Source organism: Chroicocephalus ridibundus, chromosome 14 (assembly GCF_963924245.1).
Source record: "Chroicocephalus ridibundus chromosome 14, bChrRid1.1, whole genome shotgun sequence".
Taxonomy (NCBI): domain Eukaryota; kingdom Metazoa; phylum Chordata; class Aves; order Charadriiformes; family Laridae; genus Chroicocephalus; species Chroicocephalus ridibundus.
Genome location: NC_086297.1, coordinates 5612021 through 5632736, shown reverse-complemented (window position 1 = coordinate 5632736; position 20716 = coordinate 5612021). Strand labels below are relative to the sequence as shown.

The 20716-nt window shown below is 39.6% G+C and overlaps 1 protein-coding gene across 1 annotated transcript in view; it reads left to right on the top strand.

The window, feature by feature from the left end:
- The window catches only part of ANKFN1 (ankyrin repeat and fibronectin type III domain containing 1), a 117664-nt gene extending 97609 nt beyond the window's left edge, over nt 1-20055 (top strand). The window contains exons 15-19 of the mRNA XM_063352376.1: nt 59-209; nt 2000-2168; nt 5619-5785; nt 9118-9337; nt 11486-20055. Coding sequence (XP_063208446.1) covers nt 59-209; nt 2000-2168; nt 5619-5785; nt 9118-9337; nt 11486-12282 — 1504 coding nt within the window. The 3' untranslated portion in view covers nt 12283-20055. The remainder of the gene's footprint in view (nt 1-58; nt 210-1999; nt 2169-5618; nt 5786-9117; nt 9338-11485) is intronic.
- Nucleotides 20056-20716: the final 661 nt, after the last annotated feature.

Here is a 20716-nt window from a genome sequence, read left to right as displayed (position 1 = left end):
CCTGCTTGTGCACTGAACTTTTGTTATATTTCTAATTTTAACTTGACTCAACATACAGAGATGAGTGGGAATGGATCCAAACACTTTCTGGCTCAGAATCTGTGGAAAGTATGGATCATACTTCAGACTGCCCTACTCAATTGTTCTTGTATGAGCTCCAGATGGCAGTGAAAGCTCTCCTTAAACAGATCAATCTACCTCTGCATCAGGTATTTTCCTTTGTGGTATTTATCACCTTTTAAAAAACTGATTCTGAAGAACACAACTAAAAGCTACAAACTGTGTAACTTGCAAGTAGGGATTAAATGTTACGGTTGCAAGAAAAGAAAAGCAGAGAAGTTTTATATTCCATTATTCTAAGTGTGCGTGGGGGGGGAACATCTTCAATAAAAGTTATTTTCCTGGATATTTGAACATATAAGGATTAAGAGACAAATTTTCAATAAGCTTCTATTTTTGCTTCTGTTAGCATATTTGTGCAACTTCAGGCAGGTGCAAATAAGCATTTTTGCAAGAAACTAGTAGCTATGAGCACCTTTACCCAGCTGGTAAAGAAACATAGGTATTTTTCCAGGCAAGCAGGGCAATTGACTGTTCTTTTGGAGGTAATAGTGAGGGGGTATGAAAAGCCTGCTGAAGACACAGCGTTTTGCTATTCTTTTACACACAGATAAACATAGCACTTCTAAAACGCATAGTTCCAGACCTCCAGATTGCTGTGGGTGAGGAGAGGTATCTGGCTTCTGGCTTTACATTCAGGTACAAGAAATGCATATGTGAATAAATAAAGAAGTCAGGGAGGATAATCTACGATGTGAAAGATCCATGAAAAAATAAGCTAAGGAGTTTGTTTCTTGTTTACATGAATTCGATTTTATTTTGGTCTATAAGGGTAAAGAGGGCTTAAAGTAGAAGTAAATCATCTTTATACTCACTTCAAGGTCTGTTTGTGCAGCTAGAAAGATGTGGCCTTAAAATAAATTAATCTGGTTCTCCATTTCTTGATTTTGAAAGGTTTAGGCTTTGCTTTTAAAAAGGAATCCATCAGTGCAGCACCTTCTAGCCTGGGAAGAGCCAAGTAAGACTCAAGTAAATCCAAAATTAAGACAGATGGTGTGCTGCCTTGTGGTCAGTCACTCTAATTCAATAGGGCTCTGTACAGGTCTCGAAGCTAGTGTATTTTCTTGGACGTTACAGCTTTTGTGCATCTTTTCCTTTTTTTTTTTTTTTAGAGCTAGGGACTAAAATATGTAAATCACTGTGCAATATGTTCCTTAGGCTGCACTTCAGCCAAGCATTTAAACTCAACTATTGTGCATGAGAAATAGACATAAACATGACCTTGCAGTTAAACACAGTTGTAAATGTTTTGATGACTCGGGACCAAACTTCTATGTGAGTGAATTGAATTTTTAATTCAACAGATTTCTTTATGTATTTTCATTATTTTTTGTGGTAAACAGAATCATGGACCGTGCATACCCAGGGTAAAACGCAGTGCTGCACACAGCAGCCCTACAGCAGCCCCAGGCCAACTCCTGTGTGTGCCATTTTCTCTTGCTGCAGCACTTGTTAAACCTTTTCAGTGCTGTGCTGAGGGAGAGCTGCATATTTCTCTTAACCAACCCTAAATTGAATCTTAAAGGTTTTTAATTGAATCCATTTTCATGTTTTCACATAATTATGCAATCATAATCTTGAAAAGCACATGGCATGTGATCATTTTCTGCCTAATAAGAAACATAAATGTTGTTTTCAGGGGGGCTGTGCCTGTGTGTGTTGTTTTAATGTGGAACATTGCAGCTTTAAATCTTTATTTTATGTAGTGACATGAACCCACATTTAGGGCTCCCCCCCCAAATATTTATGTTTTATAAAAATTCCGAGCTTGATGTTGTGCAAATTTTCTTTAATGTTTTATATCATTTGGGGTGTTGTTTATATAAGTGCCATGTTGTAATTCTCTCCTATTTCTTCCCCCGCGCGTGTCCCTCTACAGGCTAAGCACTTCCGTCTGTATACACAGGAGGTGTTGGAACTGGGTCACAATGTCTCCTTTCTTCTCCTGCTCCCCGCCTCAGACGACGTCTGCACTGCCCCAGGACAGAATAATCCTTACACCCCACACTCAGGATTTCTTAACCTCCCTCTTCAGATGTTTGAACTCGGTATAGTAGCTTGCTTCACCTAGAAATATTAACCCAGTCTCCTTATAATAAAATCACAAAGTTGTATCTGTTTTCCTCCTTGTCCCAGTGGAGAGTCAATAAATCACATGATGGCTTTGGCAACAACACTACCTATAACTGTGTACAAGTTATAGAGGGAGCAGAGCGGTTAAAGCATATACTGTAGCAATCGTTATTGAAATGCAAAGCATAGAGCAAAGCCCACAGTTATCCAGTATGTGTCTATAAGCTTATTTGGAAGATGATGTTCTTTAAAAAAACAGAACGAAAAAAGTTACACGCAACATAGCAAGATTGGAGCATGAAAGGAGACACAAAAAAACATCCCTCTAAATTGTTACAAGAATAATCACCTGTTTTGTAGAGGAGAATTTTTGCAGTCCCTGATCGCAGATAGTCCTACTCAAGGTCTGACCCCCTCACAACCTTACGGACAGTCTGAGTGGACTTTCTCGCGTGAGGGTCATCTTTTTCCCTCTGATTCCTCGACAAATGCAGGAGACTCGGCCCTATTGCTGTGGTGCAGGAAAAGCCTGTTATTGTGAAAAATGCTGAAGCACTGGACTTGAATCTGTTTCTTTAGGGGGCACATCCTGTGCTGTAGCAGATTCTGCCCTCTTGTTCCACTGCACTGGACTGGGTAAGAATTCCCCAAAACAGAGTTTTCCAGCTGTCTCACAGAAAGCATAAGATGTTTTAGCTTCAAGGTCCTCTATTTCTCATTTCTTCTTTGGTTCCACATAAAAGCAGCTCATAAAGACTTAATAGTTCTTTTTAGAAATAATATTATAAGTATGGGGACTGCTGAGCCTTACACATTAGTCTCCTCTGTTTCCTTCTGGCCTGTGAAACTGGATATCTGTCTTTCCTCTGCCTTGGAGAAGAAAGATATGAGCCAAAACTGACGGAGTCAGTACACAAGGAGCCACTACAGAATAGGTCTCCAGTAGCAACTGTGTCCTCAGTGACATCTCTCTCAGGTGTTTATGTGACACCATTGCCAACACTATCCTGTTTCCTATATTGCCTTGCTAGGTGCTGTTAGAGTCACTAATGGAGAACAAGAGAGCATCTGTCGTTCCTTTAGTGGCCAGCCCAGCCTAAACTGCAACAAGATGTTAATGGAGGCTCTTAGCAAGACTATGATTCTGCAGTCACGGTAGATCCATGACCTACCATCATCCAGCAACACAAGCTTCATTTGGGTCAGGCAGGAATATACAATTGCATTTATGCCACATCAGCCAGAGCAAAGTGGTGCCTGTGACAGCTTTGGGTTTTATGCTTGTTGTGGGAGGACAGATGACAGCTGAGCTGCCATAAAATTATGAGTGGTACAGACAGACAATACATGAGCTGCTGTAGCCTGCCAAGGAAAAGTTACCCCTTTAAAAGAAAACTAACTTAATTGAGCTAGAAGAGTTAGGTCAGTGCTTTGGTGTAGTGCCCTAAAGCCAGACTTACTATCTTCTTGACAAACAACCCTGCAGTCTACAGCTAGACTCTGTGTGTTGAGCATTTCACTTCTCTATATGAGAGGTGGCTGCTGCATTCACTGTGCAAATTAATGCATGAAGTGTATTCATCTCTGATGAAATTAATCTCCGCACTAGCAGTTTTGCAGACTATTTAACTCTCATTATGCGGTGCAACAGGCAGAAGACATTCTTATTCCTGCGATATAGTTTGCATCGGGCTGACAAAGCAATAGGTGCTGAATGGGATGACATGGTGCAGATAAACATGCAACAGAGCTCTCTCTCAACCGGCATTCTGGGTGCAGACCTCTCTGTTTAGCAGTGTTGCTGCAGTGGGAAAACAGTTCGTGGAAAGCACAGTATGGAAAGCTGAATTTTACTTTTGAGTATTTTTTTAAGTAAGCAATCATCTGGCCAAAGGCAGATGACATTTCTATATGACTTATTATATATGTATCCCTGATGTTCTATAAAGTGACCGTGATTCACATCTCAAATATTAGAAGCTTCCATTCCCCATTAGCTGGTGGCTACCAACTATATAATTGCATAACCACAAAAGACTACGTTGAAGTAACATTTGTTAAAGTAACATTAAAGGGTCTGACTTAAAACCACAAAGGCTAGAAACTTCAGCACTGAAGCTGAAACCGCGGCTGTAATTCACTCAAGAGTCCACCACATATGGCATATATACTGTAAGACCACACACTATTCAGACTAGATCCCTGCAATATCTAGGCATCATTGGGAAACCAGAAGGTAAAATTCTTTCTTTCACTCTTTTTTTGTGGGATTTTTATGTTCAGATTAGGCCTTTATTGTTATGCTAATGATGTTTGTGTTACTGGATTTCTTAGTTTGATAAATTCTTCTCAATTATTCTTATCATGTCGTTTGCAAGGGATAAATTGACATGCAACACTGTTTTTATTTCTTTTTTCATATTTATGATAAGAAGAACAGATGCAATTTACACTTGAAATACCCTGAAAAATATCATGCCACAATCCAGAAAAGCAGCAGTAGTAAGCCAACTGGCATTCGCTGCTCTAACAAGATCAGGCTGTATGCTTGCATTTACTGAAGCACCAATGAATGGGGAAGTATTTCTGAAAACTTGTTCTCCTCGGCAAGTACTCAGTCTGCACTGCCGCTCGCAGAGATGACTGGCAAGTTTTGCCGCAGCGTTTGCAGGTTCTGGAAGAATGTAGCTTTAAGAGGCCAGGTAAATTGACAGTGGTGAAGCTCCACGGTGCTGTAGCTGCTCTCTCTCTTATCTAGTTACCTCTTTTAGACGTAGCTCAGAGAGCTCTGTGCTACGCCAAAGTCAAATTACACAAAGCAAGAGGTCATTCCTGAACTTTCTGGCTTACTCTTCTGCATGAGAGTTCAGAGGATAATGTATAACACCTAAAAGAGTTTTAATTGTTTCACTCAAACTGTGATATCACTTAAATGCTTTTACTGATGAGTCATTTACATTTAAGTTACTGATTTAAGCTAGCCTAGCCCATGAGGAAGTTATCATCCTCCAAAATGATACTTTCTTTCCGAAACAGTTAAAAAAAATAAAAGAGGAGTTCCATTTTCCAGTCGTGTACTACTTCCTTGATAAAAGGAATGACGAGCTATAAAAGCCACAGAAACAGCCTTTCTGATTAAAGCTATCAAGGGCAAAATAGCCTCTGGAGTTGCATACTGAGGACCTGATTATCTCTTCACTTAGATGTAAATTAGAGATGACTCTTTTGAAATGGGTGAAGTTGCAGAGTAAATCCAGTGTAAATGAAAGGAGAATCAGAGCCTGTATTATTTATTTCTAGCTTAAAGTAACCCATCCAGAGAGTTAATAATTATATTTAATAAAATTTGTGTTCTGAAATCGAAGGATTTCATATTTCATAACCAGAATATAACAGTGTTTCCTTTGCACTTGGTCTTTTCACAGTTCATTTTTGCTGTTACAAGGAAAAATTTATAAGCCTGTATTGCCGCCTTTCTGCTGTCATAGAGCTGGACTCTCTGAAAACCCAGCAATCCCTAAGGGAAGCAATTTCAGACAGTGAAGTCGCTGCAGCCAAACAAAGACACCAGCAAGTTATAGACTACATACAGGTAATAGTCTGTTTCTGACTATTCCAAGGAGATTTTAAGGTGGCTTTCTTAAAAATTGCATAGGGCTGTAATTTGAAATCTAAATGGAGAATTATTCACAGACATCATAAAAAGAGCAGTTGTATCAAAAGTGCAATTCTGTTTTTATGAAATTCAAACCCAGAACATGATTTCCTTAGTTGTTGCTTTTATACAAGCATTTTTATGGGTAAAATCAAATGACAGTTATACTAGACTGTTATAAAGAAATGTGTCAGTCTGCTTGTAAAACTCACTCCCATCTAAGGTGAGGTAAGCTAGTACCATGCTTGGGCGTTCATTTGTGTAAGAGTTTTTCTCTGTCTTTGTGAATTGAAGACATTTTTCACCATGATAAATTGCCGATTGAAAAAAATTAAAATGACAATTCAGACTAGGTCGTGGAGACAACCTTCATCAACAATAGCACCGTGAAGAAGGCAGCTCTGTGTTTAAGATGGCAAGCCCACCCCAAAAGCATCAGTAAGTCTGTCCAGCACCGCGCAGTGATACCGCCTCAGTCCCCCAATGCAGAAGGATCACAAATGTTATCACACTTGTCTAATTTGCATATTCTCTGTCTCTCACACTGATTTTCCTGTACTGTTCCCAGATCAGGACTTACCTACTCAACCCAGGGATCTTCAAACTGCACCCCGTTGTGCAGCGTAGCACGGCCTGTCCTTTTGCAAACCATTTTGGCAATTGGTTATTTATAGATAAAACTCATGACCTTTGCAGAGTGCATCTATGGGTATGGCTGATCTGTCTTCCTACAAGTGAGGTGCAGATAAGTTTATAGCTCTGTATTCTTAATATTCAAGTGATCTTCTGTTGGAATAGGGGCCAAGACAACCACTCACCCATTGATAGTATATTTGCACCTCAAACCAGGACACCCTCCGTAATTATGAACAAGATGATAATATTTCTGTTCCCCTCTGCTCTGAATTCAGATCCCCTTTGCCTTGTCCACTTTGGAGCTTTTGGCAACCTGCAGGGGGGCGGAGAGGAATGTTCCATTGTACTTTCACCGCTCAATCATCTCCTTCCTTCTCATCTTCCTATTCTCACACTCACAAAATCTAACTTTTTCCCAGCATGCAGGAGAATTTGGAAAATTTTTATCCTTTGCATCAAAAATAAGTATATATATATTAATATACATGCACTGTATAGACAGTTCTGTGTTCCTCTTCTCCAAAGTGTTTGAGTCACATATATATGCTGGGAAAACAGGGGAGAACATTTTAAACTTCAGTGTTTTGTGCTGAATTATTGTGACAGTGTATTAGCCTTGTCAGGTTTCCTCTCAAATGAAAACCAGCTGTATTCCACCTATTTGCAAAAATATCTCAGCCCACCACATACCGCAATCTTCAGTGGTGACCACAAAACCGCAAGAGCATTTGTGTGATCCGAGATCTAAGACAGTGTTGAAGTCACTACACAAACCAAACATTGTAAAGAGCAAGGGAGTCTATATAAATGCAGTTCTGAAAAGAAGTCAGAGGGCAACTGAAAAGTAAAAATAAATAAAAAATAATAAAAATCCAGCAGATAAGGTACTTGGAGTCTTTACCAGAATGTTACACAGCCAGAAAAAAAATCTACAGACACTGAAACTAAAACCGAAGTTAAGCTGTAATTTACATAGCGTAATGCTTCAAACTGTAAAAGAACCACAGTTCATTAAAATGACTGGTCCATTATCCCAGGAGACACTGCAGAACGGCATCAGGGAGAAAAACCAACAGGATTTGCATTTTATTAAACAGCACGCAGTATGATTTTTGTTTAGGGTTGAAAGAGGATCACAGAAAGGAAATATAAAATCTCCGATATCAAATAGGTAAGACGTTTGCTAACTGGCATTCTCTTCATGAAGCTACACTGAAGTCTTGAAATGATGTAGGATTATGAATTAATCTCTGAACCATTTGCTATTCGTATCAGTGTATATTCTTAGCTCAAATTAACTCAGTGGCAAGGCTTGCACTGACATCATTGGAGTTGGGATTTCACCTTTACATAAAAATGGGCATACTAGGTCAAAACAAAGATCCATCTATCCAGCTATCCTGTCTCCAGCACAGCTCATCAAGAACCACCCTAGCTAATCTGGCATCTACAGTATCCTTTGGCAATAAATTTCACACTTTGAACGCGCGTTTTGTGAAGAAGCATCTCCAGCTAAGCGTATGTGCTGGAGAACTCGTCTTACAATATATCAGCCTGCTGTCTCCTCTTCACTGATCCCTCTGTTACTTCCCTATTTGATAATACTGCACAAAGTTCCCCTCCCTTTTGCCTGTCCAGTTCCTGACCCAGGGCTCTCATTCTGCACCTTGCAGAATGTAGCTCCTGTAACTGCAAAGCAGTTTCCCTTAAACACTGCAATATTAATGTGAAGGCTCACTTCTTTAAATGCAGGATCTTCTGTAGGAAGTGTAGTACAAGGGAAGTTCTAGAAAGGATACTGCAGCAGCAGGATATTATACGCACGGCTACTGTCATTTGCTGGTTGCAGCAATATTTGCTCAGTCATCAAAGATCTTGAATTGCTTGAAGATGTTAAAAGTGATCCATTATCAAAAGATTCTCAAGACCCACATTAAGCAGCATCTTTCCTCTCCGCACAGATACTTAAAGCTATATCCTGCGGTTGATTTAGGCACTTGTCTCTTATTGCCATCAACAGGCATGTACTAGAACTGTCTTAGTGTAGATTTATACTATTAAAATGCATGCAGACCAAAATTATGATAAGGAAGAAATCCTGCGGTTTGGCTCATAGCTGTGCATCAGCCCTCGATGTATATATATTCTTCCACATGTATATAGATTCTTCTGTTCTTAAAAACTAGGTATGATCTGAGCACTCTGCTTTTGAACATAATCCTGGGATTGCAAGGATGCTCAAGAAGTCTTGCATTCACGCCAGTACAGAATGAAACCAGCTTTCAAGTGTGCTACAAATTGATCAAATTTTTTACTCCACCAAAAGACAATTTTCATTTTCTTTCTATGTCAGAGTTTAGGCCTAGATTCGCCCCTTCTAACTACACGTTCTTAATCGAGGTACCTAATTTGAGAGTCTTGTGGTTCTAAGCAGCCTCTGCAATGGTGGAGGAGAACAAGCACCAAACCAAAGGCAGTTCAGACCACGTAAATCTGAAGTGCCCTGTCGGGGGATCCTGCTTCTCTCTGTCGGCAGTGACTACGCACCAGCTTGGGCACCTGAAGAAAGTAGACACTTAAGTAAAATTAATAGACAGCCTTAACCGTAGCTTTTCACTGTTTTTTCTCTAAAGCAAATTGATGAGATCTGGAGGGAAATGAGATGGATCACAGAAGCACTGCAGTACGCAAGATACAAGCAGCCAGCAGCTGGCCTACCCATAATGAAGCTTGTGGATCTTTCAGAAGAACACTCCCAAAAGAAAATCAGTTCAACCTCTTCACATCTAGATTGTCTTCCTTCACCTCCCCCTTCACCTGAGGGTAGAATCCAGAGGAGAAAAGCTGTGAGCGGTAAGAGAATTTTTCTTTGTTCATCAAGTGAAATCTTTGAATTCACTTTTAATTCTAACAGTTCTTGTGTTTCATTTTATAAAAGGAGTAAATTTTTTCCCATACCTGCCGAGGTATTTTAACAAGCATTTTACCAATCATTTGCCACTCAATATCCTGAGATCCTTCTACAGTATTTACAATCATTTTTTGTTTTCAACTACTCAGAATAAGTGTTCATCATCAGCCAACTTTGTCACCTCACTATTCCAGATCATTTAATGAACATGTCAGAAGGGACAAGTGCTATCACTCTCTTATCCACAACGTCCAGAATTAGTAAAATCCATCCATAGTGAAAGCCGACTACTTCATTTGTTGTCTGCACCAACAATCTGCTACTAATAGATGGAGGGAGCTTTCTCTTTATCTCAATTACAGCTTCATTTCTTCAGAATCTGTGGTAAAGAACCTTGTCAAAAGCTCTTCAGAAATCTAAGGATGCCTGTGTACGAATTGTGCGCATGTTCAGGGGTTTATTAGATTGGTGGGACATGAGTTATTAAGCAAAAGTTATTGGCCCTTTCTCATCACTCATGTATCTATCTGTCCCTCACCATAGTTTCTAATAATTTGTGCGGAATCTAAGTCAAACTTTTCCATAATCTCCACTTGTCACCTTCTATTTCTCTGATATTACAGCCATTTTCTTTCCATGCTTTGACTGTTCCTCTGCTTTGGAGCAATTCTTTCTTATGCTCCTCTTGCTTTGTTTTGTTAGAGCACATTTTAGTGCCAATACTCCAGTTTGATTTACTAGTCATTTTCATATACCTCAGTGTTCTCAGTGTTTTAGACAAGCACTTCAAAACACCAAATTACACAAATAAGTACCCACCTCATAGACCACTATTGCTTCTCTGAACAGCTGGAAAATTAAACTGATGAAAGAAATGGATCACAGCAAATAAAGATGAAGCAAATGAAACAGTAACACCTCATTTGCTAGCAGAATAAGAACTTTGGAGAAAAATCTAAACCATCATTCTGCTGAGCTATCTTTTAAGCAACAAGTAAATGAAACTGTAGAAACAAAAGCAACAGATGCTGCGGTAAACAACTGCCATGACCATTTTGGTAATAATAATTTGATTTTTCAAATTGGCAGTTTTATACAGTTAAGAAAAAGGAATAAATCTACTCTGATTAGATTAGGTTAAAAGAAAAGAAACCCAAAGACAATGGTGCTTCGATTCGCACCATTACACAGTGCTGTTGTTTCTCAGCATCTCTCCCTGAGCTAATTTTTTCCCTGTATTACAGGCCATGAACACAAAATAATCCTTAGGCTCTGGCACCACGCAACCTAGAGCATTATCAAGTCTCGCATGGGCTTGATTCATTGTTGCTGTGCTATATGGTAACTTACGCTAGGTCAAAGTGAATAGTCAGCACTGTATAAAATCTACAGTTTTTCCTCGGATTTAATATAAACTATCCAGGGCAGGGGAGCATCAATCCATTCTGCCACATATGCCACGAATGTATTATGTTATTGATCCTTCTGTAGCCAAAAGACAGCAGTGATTTCAGTGCCAGTGTGAGTTTTGGTCAACAAATTCACTTTTCAATTAGGTGCGTCCGCTTTGGATTTGAACATACATAATCCACCTGATGGGCAAAAGGGTAGTTTTTGCCATGTCTTGCCGCAAGCCTCTTACGCACACATACAGTTGCACCCTGCTCACAGTTACAGTGGTACAATTCTGGAGTAACTCAACCGCCTCCTTTAATAAAAGCAGAACCTGGATTAGAGTTCCTCTCTCTCCAAAATCTCCATCTCTATGAAATTTGGTGAAAACAAGAGGAAAGAAAATAGATCCTTTCAGAACTTAATCCCAATTCAAATTAAAATTCTTCCCTGAACTTAATTTAATACATGAATCCTTTTTCATTTTCCTCATTCTACTACCACCTCTCTAACACACCTGTAAATCCCCCGACTGCTGTCTTTGCTGTCATCTAGGCCCATGGACAGTTCCACAGCGGAAACATACACTTTCCGAATTGTAGATTTGACTCTAAATTAAGAAAAAAAATACATAAATGAGAGTTAAACAATTTCTCTCCTGTACTTATCTTCTTAACATTAACCAGTTCTCTTTGCAGATTCCCAGCCCTGCTCAGATGAAGAAGGCTGCTCTGAAGTATTCCTTCCAACTGACAGTGACTACGACTCCAGCGATGCATTAAGCCCCAGAGAATTAGACCTGATTTACTCCTCCTCCCATGACATATCCCAGCAGGCAGGCAGTGGCCTGGGTGGCAGTGCACCTGATGTTCTCCAAGTCCACGAGATGAAGCCTTGCCTAACATTGAAAGAAGGCCTGACAGAGTGTGGTGCCTTTGATACTAATGCTGAATATTGCACAGAGTATATGAACAATCTAGCAATGTCAGAGCTTACACCGAAAAGCATAGACAAGTCCTCTAGCTCCAAGCAGCCATTGAGCTTTTTAGGGAAGAAAAAGCTAGGGAAACATCAACATTACAACTACTTCAGCCGGCATCATCGTTGGCTGCGTGTGCACAGTGAGACACAGTCTGGCTCTCTGTCTGAAGGCATCTATACTCAGCATCTCATGAGATCTTCAGATGTGTCTCAAGAACCTACCTCCAGTGAGCAGTTAAAGATTCCCATCGATGGGTCTCGGAGCACTCTCTTACCTCATGCATCCAGCCTTCCAGAAGATGGGAAAGGCACATATGAGGAATCAAGGCAGAATGTCCATAGGATACATGTGGAGTCTTATAAAACAACATTTCTGGGTGAAGAGGGCAAGTCTTGGGCAATGAGCACACCGTCTGTAGAACACAAGGATGTGCACAATGCTATGCAACAGATAATGGGTCCAGATGACCAGTCGGGTTCTGCTGTCTCAGAAGTCTTAAGCAGCACACTTTAACCCCAGACTTCTGCATTGCTTCCCACCGCTCCACGATGCAGTAGGAACCGTTCTGCATTACAGGGCCATACGTTCAAAACCACTTGCAAAAATACAGCTCCTGAAATGGCAACTCGTGCCACTCAAAAGAATCCTAATCTTTTGACTTCATCAGCAGATTTCTCATTTTACAGGGATATCTGTCATGATGCAAGTGTTATTATTGGCATCTGCAGTTTTGCAGGTAGTCATAACAGTCACCATATAACAGAACAATCTGTGGCTGCAAATCTAGTAATCAGGTTTTGCAGTTCTCTTGATTTCCATGTATCTCGGAGCATGCAAAATTTTAAGCATGAGTGGTTCTGCCTGCAAGTTAGCAGAAACTGTAACATCCTTGGTGTCGTCTCGTTAGGACTGTGTCCTAAACTTCTATTAACCTGGTTTCCACCACTTCCTATAAATTTTTCTACTTCTCAGCCTCCTTGAATGGATTTAGGTTGCATAGAACTAAAGTGCTAACTGGTTTAGTAACACAGTTAACCCAGAGTTTCTAGCCACTTACAGAGAAATGAAAATTCTTTATCTAGAAAACGCAGTCAACACCATCTCTGAATGCTGTCAGAGCCTGACAGAATTATCACAGCGTGGTTTTTTTTCAGGAGCTTAGATTTCAAATTATATAAGTAGCAAGTTATTTTAAAAGCTTAGGAGGTGAACCTTTGAGGTCAAGAGCAGGCCGAACGAGGCCAAGTTCTGAAGGAATAATATGCAGGGTCTAAGTGATACTGAAGCAAAGCTTGGTTTCTTCTTGTGCCCAGCACACAAGAGCGCATTTCTTTCTGTTGGAGGCACTCTCATACACCCATTGGAAAGAAATGCCCCTGCTTTTGTTCCTGAATATTCGCTGTAAACTTCAGGAGCATTTGATCACCATGTCTGAAATTGGGATATTCTGGCAATTCAGATTAGGGAAACTTGGGGTGCAGTTTGAATCTAAGATTTTTTTATTTGGGCCACCAGTAAATATTAATATCATAAGGGAGGTGGGAGGTGGTGTTTTAGCATGCCGTCTTTGTCTAAAGGCAGATCACAGTGAATCATGATTTCGTCCTTTGCAACCAGAATAAGACTTATAGTACTACAGAAGATGATCTCAAAAATGAAATCTATATTAATGAGAACCATAACATTTGAGTCACTAAGAAATAAACTAATGTGGAGAGAAACCCCAGCTGTTGCACAAGCTTTAATTTTTCTTAAACAGTTCTTGAAGTTTAATTTTATGGGCCACATTCCTGCTGGTTAAATTCCCTCACTCCATGTTTGCGCAGCCTTCTACCTTTCAATTTTTCAGCCTCCAGGTGGATACATTCTAAGGCCTCCAATAAAGAGATTTGAGTTAAATAGTTGAGTTTACAAGTCCTTGAGGTAAAGGTAAGGATTTGGGCCCATGATCTGTGGTCCTTATTAAAATAGCACTTCCATAACCCCAGTGCTATTAAAATCCCTGTGAACTCAATCCATAAATTCAAAAATAAATGTTATTCACTATTTTACGCTTGGTCAGTATGTAGAAGCCAAGAAGAGTCTTTGCAGTGATACAAGGGCAAAAACTTTCTATAAGGGATTTACATTTGTAACTTCTCTTTTTGGGAGAGGGAAGTTAACTTTTTGCACCAAAAATATTCATTCATTACCTGATCCAAAGCTCCGTGAGGATGGAAAGACTTCCATTCACTTCCCCAGGCTTTGAATGAGACCCACACTGGAAATTCCTGTGGGTGAGAAGATGCGGGGGGGAGCAGAAGTGTCAGTGCCAATTTGCAGCTAGAAGGACATACATTGTGTGTTTTATGCCACATGGAACCGCACGGGGAAAACCTGACTCACACCCCGTACAACCAAACAGTGATGTTTTACTGTCACTGAAGGCAGTAGCAGCTTGTTACATTAGATTATGTTCATTAGCAGAAGGCTTTTCACCAGGGAGAGCCAGAACAATGTCATGCTCAGATGCAGAAGTCAAAATAATTTACGTTGTTTTCTAGTACCCAGCACCTAGCCCATGCTCCCCTAATCTGTTTAGCCTCTAAGCAAAACTGCCGTAAAACTGTCTATTAAAGAATAAAAATAACAATATGCTGAGGCCATATGTTTTTGCAGGAAGTGAGGAGATAAAACAAGATGTTCCTAAATGAAACCCGCCTTGCTTTGCTTTGGCTCCTCAGGAACAGTGAGGGCAAGAAGTAGCAAAAGCTACAGCAGAAGAACAGGTACACACCGCTGGTCACATACGGGTGTAAAAATCTGCTATCCACTCCTGCTGCTGGACTTTTCCAGAAGTAGTCATGTATCTAATAAAGAGCTGGATTCTCCGCTGGTAGAAAGGCTTGACTTCATCATAGTCTTCTGTGCAAAGATGGAATTTGACTCTGGGACTGCAAATGCCAGCCACAACCTACCCCATCTTGATTTTAACCTCGTTATATGGAAGTAGTGTTTATGTGATGGCCAATGGGGCATGCTGCCTTGATCCCATTACCTCTAGATTAAGGTTCTTCCCCATACTTTAACAGGAAAAGTAGTAATTGATAATTCTGACTTTAAACACTTCTGGTTCTAAAGCACTAAATCATCTTTTGGTAGAAATATGTGTTCTTTGTTCAAAATTGCTTTCCCTGCCTATTCAGTGGGTGGCTGAGTAAAGCAGCTCCTTAAAGGAATAGCAATGAACACCCAGAGATAAATAAATAGTAGAAAGCGGTGCCTTTCAAGTACTGTTTTAATACCAATCATAATACTTCCATGGTTTTTTAGGAAGACCACTCATACATGTCACAAACAACTGTGGCAATTCAGAAGAATCCTGCAAAACACAGCACTGTTATCCCACTCCATAAAGGCACGAGTGACTCTTCTGTGGCGAGCTTAGGATAAAGGCTTCTAGTCAGGAATCAGATTAAAATTAGGAACTCAGACCTTTGCTTTAATTACTAGGAACCCTTTCTGCAGGTTGAGCTAGAGTGCCCCTCCACGGATTCTTGCGCAGAAACGGGAAATGCTGTGGCTCAGAACCCACAGCATACGAGAAGTTCATTAGCCAGCAGACAGCTCATCCAAATGCGTCTGTACCCGCTTCTGACAGCTGAAGCTCTGCTCTAAAGTGGGTACTTGGGCTTTGCAGACTTCTGGATATCTCTCTCTCTTACTCATATATCTTGCCACAGAACCTTTTTCCTGCATTTTCCACGGAGTATATTTTCACCTGGGCTGAACCCAGTCCCTCCTATTTCTAGGCATGACTTGGACTGGACAGGAAAGAATGTAGCGCTTTAATATTATGACTCCACAGAAAAAGGAAAAAAAAAGTGGAACTTTCCTCTTTCTGCTGGTAGGAAGCGAGATACAGGTAAACTGCAAGGTTTGCATTCAAAATTCCTTGCATCTGCAAGAAGGCAGTCTGCCCATGGACGGCTTGCCTCAAGAAACCTGTGGCTCAAGCATTTATTTCCCATCCTTGTATTATTTTTTTTCTTTGCCTTTAGATATTAATTAACAATTGGATTTTCTATACAGTAAGAGGACACACAGAGAAATCTATAAATTAGTATTTTTAAATATAGACATTAAAGGGGCAGGGGGAAGACGGAATATTTTATCCTGAACATTTATGTTTAGAGTGTTTTGGAAAGAGATGGTGTATCTTTAAATTCTCTATGGTGTAAAGAAATGCAGTAAGTTGCTGGTCAACTCTTTTAAGGTGTTTAAATGCATGGCTCATGACTGTTATGTAAAACTTCAATACAGCCTTACAAACAACAAAGGTATAGTGTATTTGAAAAAAAGGTATACAGCTTGGAAACTTACTCCGAATTTCTCCGAGGTGTTGAACTTTGCCATCAGCAAAAAGTATTTTTAGTAAAGAGGCCTTGAATTTTCAGGCAACGGAGATTTCACCAGGTTGGGTCTCTGATTTTTCCATTACAGAAAAACATTAAATAGCTAGAATACTTTATTTGTAAGTATAATTTATTTCTTGATTCTATGAAGTAGAATTCATAAGGCTAAATCATGCCCAGAAGCGAGAGGCAGATCCGTTGGCCCAGTATATTCTCTGCAAAAACCAAGGGCAACATTCCCCAAGGCAGGATGAGCATTACCCTCTGGAAGCTGCTTTGGCCAGTACCTCGCCCCTCTTTTCCGCAGGCACCACCTTCAGCCCTCTCTTCTGCTACCTAAGCATTCGCAAAGTCATCAGGAGTCCTTTTGTGGGTTAGACTGGGCTTGGGAGCAGCCCCCATGTATTGCTGAAAGCTGCACAGATGCTACCAGCCCAGAGATCATCTCTCCTTGCTGCTGATGGTTACGAGCTCTACCACAGCTTGCTGTCGCAGACTGGGTTTGGGGTGAAATAAGAGCCCGAGTAGAATACCTTCCTCAGCCTTTCTGTACCACAGCATCTTGGGCAAGATTTAGCCTTTGAACCAGTCATCCTACAACAGGGTAATGTGTTACTAAGCTTGTCTGTCACTCGGCTACAGAAAACCTCCTATTTTGCTGGTCAAATCATAATAGATTTTTTTCTGTTTATTGTTCTTTCAATTTTCTTTCTTGGAAAACCTATGTGAAATTGATCTAACATTAGAGAAAGTGATTGGTGTAGCACTAATCTACCTTATTACTGTGAACTGTAGTAATTTATTAAGCAGACTTTAAGCTAAGCGCACAGACTTCGTGTTTTGCTTTATAGAAAGGTCAGTTTGGGCCCAATCCTTCTGCCCTTGGACCTCATGCCAGGTTCTTTTGCACCAGCGTAAATGAAGGCAGTTCCACTGAAGCCGAGTCAGGTGTCCCGGTGTATACATCAGCACACCTCCGCTCGCTCCTGAGGCTGGCTCGCTACCAGCCGATCTGGATCAGCGGAGTCATCATGAAAACAACATGTTTATGCTGGTGTAAAAAATGATACGTGTCCGGAAGACAAAAGGGTTTTTATCTCCCGGAATATTCCCCTAGAGGTCACAGGGACCATAGCCGGAGCCGGGCTCGGGGAGCGAGCCCACCCCACGGCTGTGTGACCGGTTGTGTGGGGGGGCCCATACTGCATAATACATTGCTACACTTTATAATAGGGACCAAACTTCTTCCCCATAGTATGCAGATATGGGAAATGAATGCAATGGGAGTTCCAGTTATTTCGCTGATAAAAATGAAGACTGTTTAGGGCTATTGGGGGCTTGGGGGAGGGGAAAAGGGGTTGTTTGTTTTTTTCCCCTCAGAGAAAAAGTAATTTAAGTGAAATGTGCAAGGCAGTGTTTAATTGCTTCCTGCCTTGTTTGTACATAGCAATTTGGCTGTTTATTGGTTGTCTTTGTTCAGATTTTTATTGTAACTTGTTGCTATACATGCAACCAAGCGTATGTTAAAGTTTAAACTTTGCTACATAATAATGCACAATTTTATGTGCTTTAAAACTTTGTAAATATAAAGATGAACAATGTATGCTGTGCTAACTGTGATCTTGGGACTTGACACAACAATATTTTCATGCATATGTACCTGCAAATGGTTCGAAAATAGCAAAATATATATTGAGGATGGCCACGAGCCAAGAGTAAATGAGTGCCGTATGACTCATGCTTCTTTAATAATTCCTGAAAGAGGCATGTATAGTACATAAAATAGACAATAAAAATAATTTTCAAGACTACAAATATTTTTTATAACTTCAGATATTAAATACTATTTTAGAAAAAAGATTGGTTGGTAAAAGAAAGCTTAGGTTTATTCAAGTGAATCATTGTCATAAAAACGTTCTTAACATAGATTTTTTTGTTTGATCTAATATCATAGAAACCTAGCTCTTTTAAGATGTAGAAGACTTGAAGTGCTCTTGCATTCTTACAACTCCTGTGATCTTCTAAAATTATGTACCTCAAGTCTTCTCCCTCATTAACAAAAAAATGCTAGTGTATATGTTCGCATCATCCTAAATACCATGTGTACTTGTGTATAATCTTTAAACTGTATTTTTTAAAATATGTCCTATCTGACCACCATCAGGTACTCACGTACGTAAGCTTTACAATCCACGGAAATCTGAATGTAATTTGTGTTTTTCTCTGAATTATTTTTACTGGAAAGTGACTTTTTCTAAGGCCAAGCTTTCAAATATGGTCTCCAAATTTTTATTTTGGTCTGCATATTCAGAAACCTAAATGAAACAGGCATGGCTTCCAGAGTTTCTGGGTAAAAATAACCTCCCATCAAAGTCAACAGAAATTGAAATTCAATTTATATAAATGTAAACGCTTTAATACAGAAGCGATATCTGGGTAGTCAGATTTGAAGTGGCATCTTCCTAATCTGTGTGTTACAACCGCAGAAGTTGCTGGCATGTGAGCATCTTTGCATCAAAGGGAACAGCACAAAGTCTTGGCAGGCTCTTTCCCCAAGCCCGGGGGCTGTCGCCCAGGCTCCTTCCCCTGTGCATTTACAGTGACAGCCCGGCAGACCCCACGCTGCATTTCTGCTGTGAATCCGTGCTTTCAAGCCGTGTTGTAAACACACTGTATTGCGGGTATGGATAATACGCTTGTAGTCAAGAAATGCCCAGATATTATTTACGGAGGGAATTACCTTATTAAGGTGAAATACACTCTTCTGTTGTGATTCCTCGGTTTTTCACATATTTTTGTACACAGAAAAGCACGGCAACATTTCCAAATAGTAGTATAAAATTGTGCTATAAAATTGGGTTACTATATTTAAGCAAGAGAAATAAGATCAACTCTGTTTGAATGCTGCAGTGAAACTGGAAGGATTCCGCTTTGGGTCACTGTTTGTTTCAAAGATGGACACGTTACTAAATGTATTTAACTATCACACTGTCTGAGCCTCTCAACATTTCATGTACTGTTCTCCCTTTTGTACAGATAATGCCATCACTGGCATAAGTGACATGCCCAAGGTCACACAGAGAGCTTGTGACAGAGCAGGGACACAATTTTCTGGCTACAGATCCTTACAACATCATCGATTATCCATAGCTTGTGCGCAGGTATATACGGTAATGTAAATGCTGACAAATGTCTGTATTTCAGCCATGACATGCCAACTCATTGCAAGCTTCAGAATAACAGCATCTTACTGGAGTATCTGTGGGTATTTTCACACATGCAAAATATTTTAACCAAAACGCAGGCAAAGTGGGGTTAAGCAGCAGAGCAAAATAGTTCTTAAAATGTAAGATAAAACGTGACTGTCAGTCATTTCTGCTTCCTTGATTTTTAATTTCAAAACATTGTTACAATTATTAAGTTAGTAAAACAGAAAAATAAATGCAAGTAATCAGTCAGGTACAGTAACCTAAAAAATTAACTAGAAAAAACACAAGACAAAGAAGGATTTTTATGTGCATGTACTTAAATTACTTTGGTGCATTTTTGCATGTACCATGCATTTAGGGCCTCGTTGTTCGTATGTTTTGCTTGCCCCAAGCTGAGATTTCTTCTTTATTTAAGAAGATAAGTAGGTGAACAGTGCAATTCTTACAGGCCTTTGTAACGTTTGCCATGGTTTCTTGAAGGACAGTGCTGTTTTATAATTGCCTCTGTGTTCTATGCTGTTTTACTGAAATGCTTTTTTAATCAACTGGAAAGAAGTTAACAACTCTTATAGGCATGTTTTTGACTTGTTCTTCTGACAGCAAAAGATAACCATTTCGCTGTTCCATTCAAATGTATTAACTTATATAAACTGTCATCTCTCTGAGCAAACAACTTATTTTTTAATTCTGTCTTTAAATAAAAGCTTTGGGTTTGCTTTGGGTTTTTTGCTTGTTTTGCAAACACACAAAAAATCTTTATTAATGAGCTTCACCGCTCTCTTCCCCAGACTGCTGTTTTCAAACTCTCTCTTCAAACAAATACATGTTCATTTTGGAAAGGGTTATTAAAATGTTTCTATTTTCTTAGAATTTTTAGTTAATAAGTATGCATTAATTAGTCCTAATTACTCAGTGGGACTTCGGCTCCTTACCTGTGTGAATAACAGATCTACTTATTCTGATTTTCCAGTTCATCTTTATTATAGTAAATATGTAGGAAAAAAAATCGGGTAGAATCATCCGCTGTGCTGCTCACATACACAGAGTTACGAACAAAAAATGGTAAACTGAGTAGCAATTTTTGAGCCTTACAAACTAATACTAAAGTCTAAATTTAAAGACAAAACAGCCTTTTATACCAGTAAATATAAACGCTTTGTTTTGGAAATATCAAATACCAAAATAAAATCGCTGAATGTGGTGATATGGTCGTTTTTTTGACTGAATCAATGTGATATTTTCAAAATAAATTATTTTAAAATTTCAACCAAACCTGATTTTTCAGGGGGGAAAAAGGCAATGCCGAAATGTTTTGTCCAGCACTGTTTGTAATCACTTTCTGAA